This window comes from Corapipo altera, unplaced genomic scaffold (genome assembly GCF_003945725.1).
Source record: "Corapipo altera isolate COAL_440 unplaced genomic scaffold, ASM394572v1 71, whole genome shotgun sequence".
Taxonomy (NCBI): domain Eukaryota; kingdom Metazoa; phylum Chordata; class Aves; order Passeriformes; family Pipridae; genus Corapipo; species Corapipo altera.
In genome coordinates, this window is record NW_020884916.1 from 6,269,179 (window position 1) to 6,281,608 (window position 12,430).

The 12,430-nt window shown below is 44.9% G+C and overlaps 1 protein-coding gene across 2 annotated transcripts in view; it reads left to right on the top strand.

Annotated features, from left to right (window-relative positions):
* The window catches only part of KCNJ5 (potassium voltage-gated channel subfamily J member 5), a 53,567-nt gene that overhangs the window by 29,934 nt on the left and 11,203 nt on the right, over positions 1–12,430 (top strand). For both annotated transcript variants that reach the window (XM_027655611.1, XM_027655612.1), the window contains exon 2: positions 7,329–8,275. In XM_027655611.1, the coding sequence (XP_027511412.1) occupies positions 7,329–8,275 (947 nt within the window). The remainder of the gene's footprint in view (positions 1–7,328; positions 8,276–12,430) is intronic.

Genomic DNA, 12,430 nt, shown 5'->3' on the forward strand with positions numbered 1-12,430 from the left:
ACGCAGGTCCTTCCTCCTACCTCGTTTAGGTAGAGCTGGGGTTTTGTAGCAGAGCAGCTGAGAGGGAAACCAAAGTGGCTTCTCTCACTTGTGCTCTGACCAGTCCAAACCACCAGCATCTCCTGTGGCAGATGGGGAGAGTGTTTGTGCTGGGGGAATATTCTCCATCTCTGGAAATTTCCAGCCCAATTATTTGCCAAAAAAAGGCAAACAGAGTTTTGGAGTCATATTCTGAGGCAAATCTCCAGACTCTTTATATAAGTCACCCACTTTCTGTTGGGTTTGAGGTCAGGAGAGGCCCTTGGACGTGTGGGGTGAGCACTGGCACTGCCCCAGCAGTTTGTGTGAGGTTGGTTTGTCTCTCTGTGACCCTTGTCTGCAGTGGCTTGAAGGCCTTGGGGCAAAAAGAGCCTGTGTTTGGTCAGTTCATCTGTGAACTCTTTGGATGCAAGGTGCTGGGGAAGTGTGAAGGGGTATAAACAATTTTATTGTATTTTTTTAAGGCAGCTGCCAATTACAGAGTGATTCTCAGGTGCTGTAATGGTGAATTCCTAAACAGTGGAGAACAGGAATTTTTGTGCTCTTGAGGCAGAATTTTCCCTTAAAATCGAGGTTCTGCTTTCCCCAGTATTCACAATGTTTGCTGTGTGCAAACAGCAGGAGAGACAGGAGTGTCTTATAAGGACAAAGGTGTCTCTTTTTCTTTGTTCAGTGTTGGGTGAAAGACAACAGTCACATTTTCAGTGATGCCATAAGGTGCCCCTAAAAATAGAGACTGGGGTGAGAGGCCAGAGACAGAGAGGCTGCAAAGTGCCTCAGGCAGAGTCACCCCCTTGGAGGTGGAAGGATCAAATTGGTTTATTTTCAGGTTTTATTTGTTGGTAGAGAAAATATCTGTTCTAACTTAAGAAAAAGACCTAGGAGCATAATATTGTGATTGCATCCTTTGCACAGGGACTTTTTAATGCAGTGAAGTATAAGGTAATTAACTGAGAGTTACCTGGATTTTATCCTCCCATCCACCCTATGCAGTTGTGGCTCAGCAAGTTGGAGATACCTTTTATCCTGTAGAAACTCCCATGTTCTCCAGTCCTTGTGCTGTAACAAGTTGTTAAAGCCTGTACACTGGGATCATTATGGCAACTCAAAAGGCATTTTCTAATTTTCCTCTCTTTTTTTCTGTAAAAAAAACCTACCCCAGTGCATCTTCTCATCAGTTTAGTTTCTCCAGTCTTTTCTGCATAGGTCTGAAGTTATTATATTTGAGGCAATTGTGAGCTTGTGTTATCTGTGGGATTTTTTATGCTTCAGTCCATAGGTGAGGGAAAAATCTATTTGAAATCTGTAGAGAGAACAGAAACTGTCTTTCTTGGCACTAGAAATAATCTTCCTAGTTATTCATGCTGATAGATCAGGCTGGGTAGGCTCTGCAGAGCAATCTTTAGATACACCTGAAGCACGCAGGGACTGTATTCACTGCTGCTGGAGTGGGGAAAGGAGAAAAGAGTTTTGCAGTGATTACAGGAACTCATTTAGGATTTTGGAAATGCTACATTTAATTCCCTGCCCTACCACAGACTCCTAATATGAGTCTGGAAGAAGCATCTTTGTGACTGACTTCCCCATCTTGAAATATGGGATATAGAGCATTTCCTTATCCCACAGCTCTTGATAAATACATAAATAAAATTTGTAAGCCTGTGATACCTGTGTTGAATACTGGGAAACACTTGGATACTCTGGGGTTGGAAGGGTCCCACTAGTACCTCAAAAATGATAATGAAAGGGCTCAGGGATATTAGAGCTGGGACTATCCAGCATTGCTGGGGAGAAGGATGGATTGGGAGGTAATTAGCAGGTAAAATTAAAGTACAAATGCCCATGGACTCTTTCTTTGTGTCATATTAGCTCCCTGGCCAGAGGGAGTTTGTTTGGAAAGACAGAACACCTTCTGTTTGGGTGTTTTTGAGCCAAATGGACTCTGGGCAGACAGGAGCCATCGGCAGCCCAGCTCTGGGACAAGCACAGAGTCCTCCTGCTCCAGGAGGACCATCAGTCACCCAGTTTGGCTACTGGGGGGGTCTCCCCCAGCCTTTGTGTGATGAAAGCAGAGGAACTCCTTTGTGTGATGAAAGCAGTGCCAAGACACCAAAAACCCAGAGGAAATGAGGGCCATCATCCCACCTCCGTGCTGAGTGAGGTTATGAACAGGAAATATTGGGCTGAGGAAGCTTTTGAACCCTGTTTATTGGTGAAGTGCCCCAGGTCTCCCTTCCTGTGCAGTTTCTTTCAATCTTTTGCCCTAGTTTTGAACAGCAAATTTGTTCTCAGCCTCTCCTCCACCTGTAGATCTCCAGGCACTTCCCAAAGAGGCACCACCACAACCTCTGTTAATGTGAAGTCAGAAAACCAAAAGATTACATGATTTACACAAAATTTACCTGCCTTTCTTCTTGCATGTGTCAAAAGGTGTTGGTGGTGTTGACTGTTCCATCTCAGTCACACACAGGCAGGAAATAAAAGTAAATAAAAGTAAATAAAAGTAAATAAAAGGATAGAGGGAAAGGTGCCTTTCTCAGGGAAATCAAAGCCCCACCTAAGTCACTACCTGTCTAACAGTCATTTATCCTCAGGGTGTCAGAGGCCATTTTTTCCTAAGATTTCTTCTTCTTCCTTCATCTTTCCACTACCACTCAGTGTTCAACAGGCAACTCCTTTATTCTCTTTGGGTGCTGCTGCTTTCCTTTACTTTATTCTTCTGCCAACTTTCCCATATTATCAGTGTCTGCCAATTAAGAACTTCATTCCCTTGCAGCAGTGTAACCCAAAGAAGAATTATGTGGCCCAGAGGAACCTGGGCACAGGAACGTTGTCTTTGTTTGATATGGTGTGGGCCAAAGGGCAGCAAAACAACCAGGTCAGATTTTCCAGTAATATCTGTTTAGTATAATTGATTGTTTGTTGAGTAGTACAGGGCTCATTGTCTGGAAAAAAAAAAAAAGATGACAGAGTTAAGTAAAATTCTGTTTTGGGAAGGTGTGGGAGGTTTGCTAAAGAACGGTTGATCAATTATTCTCATAATGAGAGAAAACACAGGCATCAGGTTTAAAAGAAACAAAAGAAGACTGTTTTTATACAAATTCGATGACAAATTCATGTCTTTAAACTCCTCCTGCCTCCAGTTTAGTCCTCTCCAGTAGCAAATCCTATCCCCAGTTAAACTGATTTTCAGTTCAGCGAGATCAGAGATGGTTAAAGGGAAAAAGTTGCCCTGGTCAGCAGGGAAAAAAGTTTCTTGCAGAATTTTCGTGTTTTACCTTCTGTGATGTCTTCAGCAAATTGCTGGAGCTGTCAGGAGGCACCTCAGCTCTGCCAGGCAGGGCTTGGAGCAGCTCTGCCAGAGGTTCTCCCCTAAGCCCAGCCTGACTCTCCTCAGCAGATCTGAGAGCCCTAAATGTCACCACCGGCCCTGCTCTGTCATCTGGACAGCAGCTCAACAACAGGCAGGCTGATAAAGAGCCTCTCTGCCAGGGTGATAATGCACTGACTCACAGCTCCTTGGGCAGCAGCCCGTCCTCAAGGAAGGCAGCTTTGTAAAAAGTGACATTTTTATTATCCTGGCCTCGTTTAACCAAAGATGGGAAATGCCAGAGGAACAGGACGGGGGGGCGTGGGGGTGACTGGAAGAGTCAATTTGGCCTCATGGATCTCTGTGTTGAAGGGGCAGGGATTTATAGACTGCAGGCTTAGTCTTTGGGAGATGCTGGCACATATTTCCCATTTTGTGGGAAAGATGTTTATACTTGGCAGCAGTGGTAGTTTATTACATGGGGAAGGAGTTAACCAAGTCCTTACAGTGCTCCTTTTGGAGCATCTTGTCTTGTGTGCTGAAGTTTCCAGGGCAGTTAAAATAATAATAAAGGAATGACAGCAAATTTCCTTGGCCTGGGATCTCACAGACTGTTCAGGCCCATATCACAAATTTTACCATTGGGGAATTAAAGTAGAGGGGAAAGCAGTGATTTGCTCAGAATTAGAGAGAAAATACTTTTGGAGAAAATCATTTGAAGCAGAGAGCTGGCTGGTGTGCAGCCACCCAAAGCTGTGCTCAAACTGCTGACCAAGATCATTCTTTTTAAAGAATCTAATGCAAAAATTCAGCTGCTCAATTATTTCCAGTAACCACACACTGAGGTTACACTTCTCGTACGATGGGAGAGTTTAAGATTCAACATCAGCAGGAATTGTGTTGCCACTGAAGCCGCCAGCGAAGTTCTTACCCAGCAGGAATGTTCCTGCTTTAATGGATCACTTGTAAGGTGTTCCTGAAGGTTTCCAGAAAGATTTCAGTTGCCCTGTTGCTGGAGATCAGTAGCACTGCAAAAGGGATGTTGCCAGTCCTTGGACTGTTTAGTCAAAGCAGGTTTCTCTGTACGTTCATTAAGGGGCAGTTCCTCTTGCCTGCTCCACCAGAGTGATATTTCCAAGGATTTAGGCTTTTGGACTGTTTTTATTCTGTTCTTTTTAATATGTTTTCAGATCCTTTTGGTCTCTTTGGTATGAACATAGAAGATGAAACCTTACGCTAGATTAATATCTTGAAACTGCTTTTTCTGTCTTAGTGTCAGTGAAACTCAGCTTCAAACATAACTTTTATAATAAAATTATCTTTAAAGCAGTCCTTTTAAAATTGAAAACATGCTGCACTTGCCTGGTTTTACATTTAGATTGATTAAAAGCTTTTTATCCAAAAGGAGTAATTTTAGATTAATCAATCAATGCAAACATATATCAAGAGGGATCTTCACAAGAGGAAAGCAAAGAGGTTCTTCACTACCTGATTCCTTTTCAGGCAGAGGATGGAAGGCTTCTTTTCCTATTAAAGAGGGGTAAAAAAGTGTGTGATTGTTCTGCCATGTGAAGTGAGAGTCAATATCATTATTGATACTAATTATTTGACAGGTAGTTATTATTTGACAGATAGTTACTGTTTGACAGCCTCTGGCAGGCACTTTACAGGTGTGTGGGGACAAACACCACTGTGCAGAGGGGCCAGGAGATTCCCATTGCAACAGGTAGTGAAAAAAGATGTGTCTAAATCCCCCATGAGCCAGCTCTGGGGAGTCCTGCCTTCAGGAGGGATGGAAACAGAGGTGGGGGTGAATACTCTGTCCAAATCCTTGGTGTTGCTGTTGGAGAAAGGGAACACCCAGCACTGGGGTTATCCGGGATCACTGCAGTGGGGTGGCAACCTAATCCCTCCTAACTGACTATCCCAGCACCACTGATCCCTATTGTTTCCCCCTTCCTGTGGCTGCACAGGCTCAGCCCTGGCCCAGAACCTTCTGAGCAGGCAAATGTGCCAGCGGGCAGCAGCTCTGGGGCTGGGCTGGGACAGATGGTTGGGCTCCTGTGAGCAGGGCCAGCGGGGATGGTTCCAGCAACCGGCTCCGGCTGCTTCCTTGGAGTCACGATTGATGGTGACTTATCCAAGGGCTCAGAGTAACTCCTTGCTGTTAACCAGACTTGGCTGCAGCAGAATGGAAGTGGAAATTTGTTGCCTCATTTATTCATCCTGCCTCTGCTTCCTTCCCGCCCACCCTTCGTGCTTTTTAATACCGAAAAGATGAAGCTGCTTTGCTCGGTCTTAAAATTGTCTTTCCCAAGATACTCTTAATTGTAGCTCTACACCTTTTCTCATTCACAGGAGCATAAGAAGATTAAAGATAGAGGGAGCAGTAATAGATTTAGTTAGGTTTTAATAGGATTTGCAGAGGACAATGCAGAGAATGAACGCCATAGAAAATATTGCTGCTCTATCTTTGATATCCCTAAGGCTGCTTGGGGAGTCTTTGATGGAGATTTTGTCTGTGCCCTGCATCCAGAGTCAAGATTCTCATTTTTTAAAGGAGTATCTAATCATCTTAGTAAACAGGATGTTACATTATAACCTGCAAAAATCATTGCAGCCATCATTTTGTGTTATTTATTTGTGTCTCTGCAAGCAGAATTCTGCATGTGGGCAGTGGGATTTTAATAAGTGCCTGGTGATTCTGTCTAATGTCAGGGGTGAGTTCTGAGAGATCCCACTAACAGCAGGCCTGGATCCATCACACCTGCCCGTGTGGAATTCCAGATGTTCCATTCAAGGTCTGGTTCACATTTGAAGCCCTGGCTCACAGAATAAACTTCAGAAATCTGAATTATCCCTGGAGACGCCTCTCTCTGCTGACTCTGAGGGAAACCTTCATGCATAATTTAGACCTGTGGTGAGGTTTAGGATGACAGTGGTGCTCAGCATTTTCTGTTCATTCCTAAGGTTTCTCTTGATATGCACCTAAAACCTGAGGCATCAAAAAACTCCAGTCCCTCTTGAACAGACGTGTTGATGTATCTTGACTTTGTTCCTAGTTCTGATCTCAAGCAAAGTTTGTGTGCAAAAAAAACCTAAGGAAGAAAAATATCCCAAAAAAATGTTACAAGGTTTAACTATTTCCTGACTCCCAACCTTGCCCATCACCAGATTCTCTCAGGTTCCAGGAGTGACTGGCAGCTCATTGATGTTTGAAGAGCCTGTGGATAATAAATCACTATTTAACTTCACAGCATTGTATTGATTTAGATTTAGATTTATTATATTTCACAGAATCGGAGAATATCACAGAATATTCTGTGCTGGATCCACAAGGATCATGAAATCCAGCTCTTAAGTGAATGACACACCCAGGGGATTGAACCCTTGACCTTGGTGTTATTACCACCAAGTTTTAACCCACAAAGCTCATCTCAGGGTCATTATTTATATATTTATATCCTTAAATGTATTTATTATATCTGCATATTTGTTATATTATTTATATAATTATTTATATATCTACATATTTGTCATATTATTTATATATCATTGTTCATATTTTATATATTTATTATATTTATATATGTGTTGTATTATTTATGTAATTATTTGTATATAATGATATATAATTAATTACACATAATACAATTATATATATTATCTATAGATATTATAGATATTATAGATATTATATATATATTATCTATATATAATTTATAATCCATATTATAGATATTATTTTATATAATTATTTGTGTATTTATTATATTTATATATTTGCTGTCTTATTTATTTACATTTATTATATTTATCTTAGCAGCATTATATTTAACTAGTGGCTGTAGGGGGAGAAGAGCTGAACCCTCTCAAAGTGTTTCCCAGAACAAGGTCTAATGGTTCAGACAGTGACACAAAATGGGGTTTGTCTCAGTAATTTTCCTTCCGTCTTAGACCGCATTTCTTTGTCCTGCAGCCCAGCCATGGCTGGAGATTCCAGGATCTTCATGAACCAGGACATGGACATCGGGGTGACCTCCAGGGAGCCCAAGAAGATTCCCAAGCAGGCTCGGGACGATGTCCCCATCGCCACCGACCGGACGCGCCTCATCTCGGCCGAGGGGAAGAAACCCCGGCAGCGGTACATGGAGAAGAGCGGCAAGTGCAACGTCCACCACGGCAACGTGCAGGAGACCTACCGCTACCTCAGCGACCTCTTCACCACGCTCGTGGACCTCAAGTGGCGTTTCAACCTCCTGGTCTTCACCATGGTCTACACCATCACCTGGTTGTTCTTTGGGTTCATATGGTGGCTCATCGCCTACATCCGGGGAGACCTGGACCACCTGGAAGACGAGAACTGGATCCCCTGCGTGGAAAACCTCAGCGGGTTTGTGTCCGCGTTTCTGTTCTCCATCGAGACGGAGACGACGATCGGTTACGGCTACAGGGTGATCACGGAGAAGTGCCCCGAGGGCATCGTGCTGCTCCTCATCCAGGCCATCCTGGGCTCCATCGTCAACGCCTTCATGGTGGGCTGCATGTTTGTCAAGATCAGCCAACCAAAGAAAAGGGCTGAAACCCTCATGTTTTCCAACAATGCCGTGATCTCCATGAGGGACGAGAAGCTCTGTCTCATGTTCCGGGTTGGAGACCTCCGCAATTCCCACATTGTCGAGGCTTCCATTAGAGCCAAACTGATTAAGTCCAAACAGACCAAAGAAGGAGAGTTTATTCCCCTGAACCAAACGGACATCAACGTGGGATTTGACACTGGAGACGACAGGTTGTTCCTGGTGTCACCTCTGATCATCTCACACGAAATCAATGAGAAAAGCCCCTTCTGGGAGATGTCTCGTACCCAGCTGGAGAAGGAGGAGTTCGAAATTGTGGTCATCCTGGAAGGAATGGTGGAAGCAACAGGTAAGGATCTGTCAACAATCAGTCACAGTTTTGAGGGGGGAAGGGGTAAAACGAGGTGCAGTTTGGCAGAAAGATTTTACTGCCAGTGTCACCTGGACTGAGAACAGGGTCCTTTGTCCCTCTTAGGTGGGATGTTGTGCTCGAGATAACCCACTGAAAGATGGGTCCTCCAGCTCCTGTTGCAGTGTTTCACCCTCCTTTTGTAAGCCTGGGATTCAAGCGAAGAAATCAGTTGTGGAGCTGCCCATAATCACTTAGAATTGATCCATGGGAAAAAGTAACGGATTAAAGGAATTCCTGAGGTCTCTCATGGTCCTGTTTCCTGTGATCAAAATTCATGGCACAAATCTTTTCCCATTTCTCCTCTGTATTAATAATTGGCTGTAACTGTGCTATTTTAGGTATTGCTGTGGTGTTGCTTTTTAATGGAGGCTGTGAAGTGTCCCAAGTCTTACTGTGTCCCATAAACCAGCACGTGCTGGAGCTGAATGACTTGCACGTGGTGCAGGACACATATTCGCAAAAGGAGCTCAAAGAGGAAAAATACAGAAACTGCTGTTGTGCCTCTTGCAGCCCAGCAGCTGTTTAACAGCTTAACCAGAGCTGTGTAATGGGCAGATCAGGAGATCTCCTCAGCCCGTTCCCAGTTTCCTCCTAGGGGGGTGCTTGTGGCAGGTGATGAAAGGAGGCTGTGTCCACGTACAATAAATCTGGAAAAGTGCTGGGCCTCAGCTTTCCAGAGTGTAGAAAGGTGGGTGAGTGCATGGATGGCCACAGGGGCCTCCAGGCTCCTTCCCACAGGGACCTCCCAAGCTCTGGGGTGGGAGGAGGGTGGCTCTAAAAGTCCTGGCATCATGAGGTCATTTCACCTCTTGCAGCCCATTCCCTTGTTCCAGGGGTGAGGAGGAGCTGGCAGCTCTTCTTGCTGCTCTTCCAGCATGGGGAGGGTATTTAAACACCCTGAGATCCTTCACGGAGGACTTCCAAGCCCGGGGTGCCTCAGTGGAATCAGGGACTGGAAGGGGAATGTCAGGCAGCTCTGAGAAGGGAAGTGCTGTCTAAAGATGGGGAAACGTAGAATCAACAATCAGTCCCAGTTTTGAGGAGGAAAGAGGTAAAATGAGGGCAGTTTGGCAGCGAGATTTTACTGTCCATGTCACCTGGACTGAGAACCTCTTGGGACAACATCCTGTGACTGAGTCAGGTGGGAAGTTGTGGTCTGAGGTAACCAGCAGTGGCAGATGGGTCCTTTAGCTCCTGGGGCAGTGTTTCAAACTCCTTGTACAAGTCTGGGATTCAGGCAAAGGAGTTGGTCATGGAGGTGCCCATAATCACTTAGAACTGATCCGGGGAAGAAAAAGGAAGCTGCAAAAAGCTTTTATAAGCTGTTTTCCCCCTTGGTGCTTGAGTATTTTAGTTTTGAGGTGGCCCTGTGAGCCCAGGGTGGTGCTTGGATTTTTTTTTCCATCTCGGTGAGGTTCCCTCTGAATGACTAGCAAGGGTTTTCAGCTTGGTACAAGTACTTGGAGGTGTCAGCACCTTGTCTCACAAATTCTGGCCTTTGCTTACTATGAATATTATTCTCTTCTTGAGATTTGTCCTTGTTAGGGTCCTAACAGCCTGAGGAAGGGAAGTCTCTCAAATTCCTGCATCCCAGACTTTTGCTTTTAAAGACAGAGAGAGCTAATTCAGTGTCCCAGTATCTGGCTTTAGTTAGGAGGTGATTAGGACTTTTCCAGAGAGAGCTACTGGGAGATGATACAGAGGTTACCCTGCACCAGGGCTGGAGTTTGCTCTGCAGAAATGGAATTTATCTGGCACTGCCAGGCAAATGTTCTCCCCCAGCAGAGCACTGGCAAAAGAAGGGGTGGGTGGAAAAGACTGTCAAAGGCAAAGATTTGTAATGGCAGCTTATCTGGGAGCCTGAACATTTGCTAGAGACCAGAACCTCCTAATCTGAGCATGGAATGTTGCTGGTTTGTCCAAAGCCTCTTTCCTCGTCACACAGTGACACCATAAATTCTGTTTGAAGCCCTTTGCTCTCAGTGAAGCTCAGCCTGTGTGAGAGGAAGTCATTATCAATAACAACCTCGGAGTTAAAAGCATGGCATAGGAATAACATTGCCTTACAAATGGGCTCCTGTCCCAGAGGGATTGCACATATCTGTGCAAATGAGTTACGCTGGGCTCAGCCAGGCTGGGGAAGGAAAAATTGGAGCTGGAAGAGGCAGTTTGCACTGAACCCAGAGCTGGATGGACCTCAGGTGATCCCGTGAGCCAGTTCTGAGGCTGGGACGGGCTCTGAGGGCCATATGGCAGCTGGGCAGGGGGGGTTGTCACAAGGAGAGTCTCTTGCAGAGACTGTTTGTGCCTTCTTGCTTCATCCTCACACTTGGGAATACCGATAAAGCACTTTGGGGGATATTAATCCCGACTTTTATACCTTAAAATCTGCTCCCGCAAAATTCTTTAGGTTCTTCCCTTCCCATGTCACTGTGCCAGCCCCATCTGCTCCCAGGGATGGTGTCATGTACTCACAGCAGGACTGCTGTTAAATCATGATACTCTTACAGCCTGGGCTGGGTCAGGGCAGTATAAAAATACAGCAGATCATTTGTTTCCTTAAATCAGGATCCACCACCACAGGGTTCCCTGTCAGGATATCTAGCTCCATTCATGGGGCACAAGAGGCTGTGAGTCCTGTGTGCTCAGCTCTGCACTTGTGGGCAGGAGTAAAATTAATGGAAACTCAGTCCATGTGTACAGACAACAGCAAATCCCACCATAAATGCAGCCAGTGCTGGGGGCAGACACAGCTGTATTTTTTATAAGGTGTTTTGGAAGCAGGTCAAAATGGTGATTGGCAACATGTAAATGACAAGAAATTTAAGTGTGATGTCTTGACTAAAAGTGTGAATACTTTTCACTGATAATTCGAGACAGCAATTTTATAACTGTTTTCAATAGATTTAACCAGCCACACACATATTACAAATGAAATGTATCATCTCTTCTCAGGGTAGCTCTATTTACTGACATTTAAGTTTAATTCTGACCCAGTGGAAAGCAAAGACAGTAAATAGTTTCAAATGAAAAGTGTAGAGTTAATTCTGAGGAGTTCACACCCTTCAAGTAATTGGTCTTTTTGTTTGTTTGGTTTTTTTTTCAAAACAAAACATTGTGGTTTAAAACAATGTTTTTGTTTTCAAGTTGACTTGAATTTTCAAAAGCCTGAATAACAACACACTGAAGAACAGCAGCACAGCAGCCAGGCGAAAATGTGCTGTTGTTATTTTGCTGGAAAACACAATAAACATTGTGTTATTGTAGTGGGAGTTCTCCAGGGACACAGAGCTGCTCCCACAAAACCAGCTGTGGCACAAAGGCCATGGATGTGGGTCTTTCCCATCAATATTTGAGTCTGGGTGAGGCACTGGGAGTCCCCAGGAGGATATAAAAGGCCAAAGGGGGGGTAGTTTCTGGGCAGATCTGTTGGGATCATTGCCCAGTAAAAGGGGCACTGTAAAGACAAGCTCAACATCAATGACCCAATGTTCTGATCCCAGTGCTGCTCCTGGGCAGCAGCACCACTCCCAGAGAATCCTTAATGGGCTGGGCCAGGGATGACTCCAGGGAATTCACTCCCTTTGGCCTGAGCAGAAAGGGACACTTGGCCAGTTCAGCTGCCCCAAATCTACCCTGCAATAAAAGGGAGTGAATGGACTCCTGATGCCACTGGCTGCAAACAAAATCTTGGAGCCATCCTGTGGAAGGAGCAGCTCCAGGTGCTGTCAGCCAGAGCTCTGCCCTTCCCTCCTGATCCCAAATGGGACAGGGTATGCAAAGCAAAGCTGCTGAGACAGGCAAGAGCAGGAGAGATTCAGACCCCCCCCTCCCTGTGATACAGAGTCAACTGGGTTGTGATGGGGAATTTGGCTCATCCAATTAGAGAGCCCAAGTTTTTAATTATTGTTTTCTTCTATAAGTCATCATACCAGGTGATGACATGCTCTGCAGATCCTACAAGACATTCCCTTCCCTTCCCTTCCCTTCCCTTCCCTTCCCTTCCCTTCCCTTCCCTTCCCTTCCCTTCCCTTCCCTTCCCTTCCCTTCCCTTCCCTTCCCAAACCTTCCCAAACCTTCCCAAACCTTCCC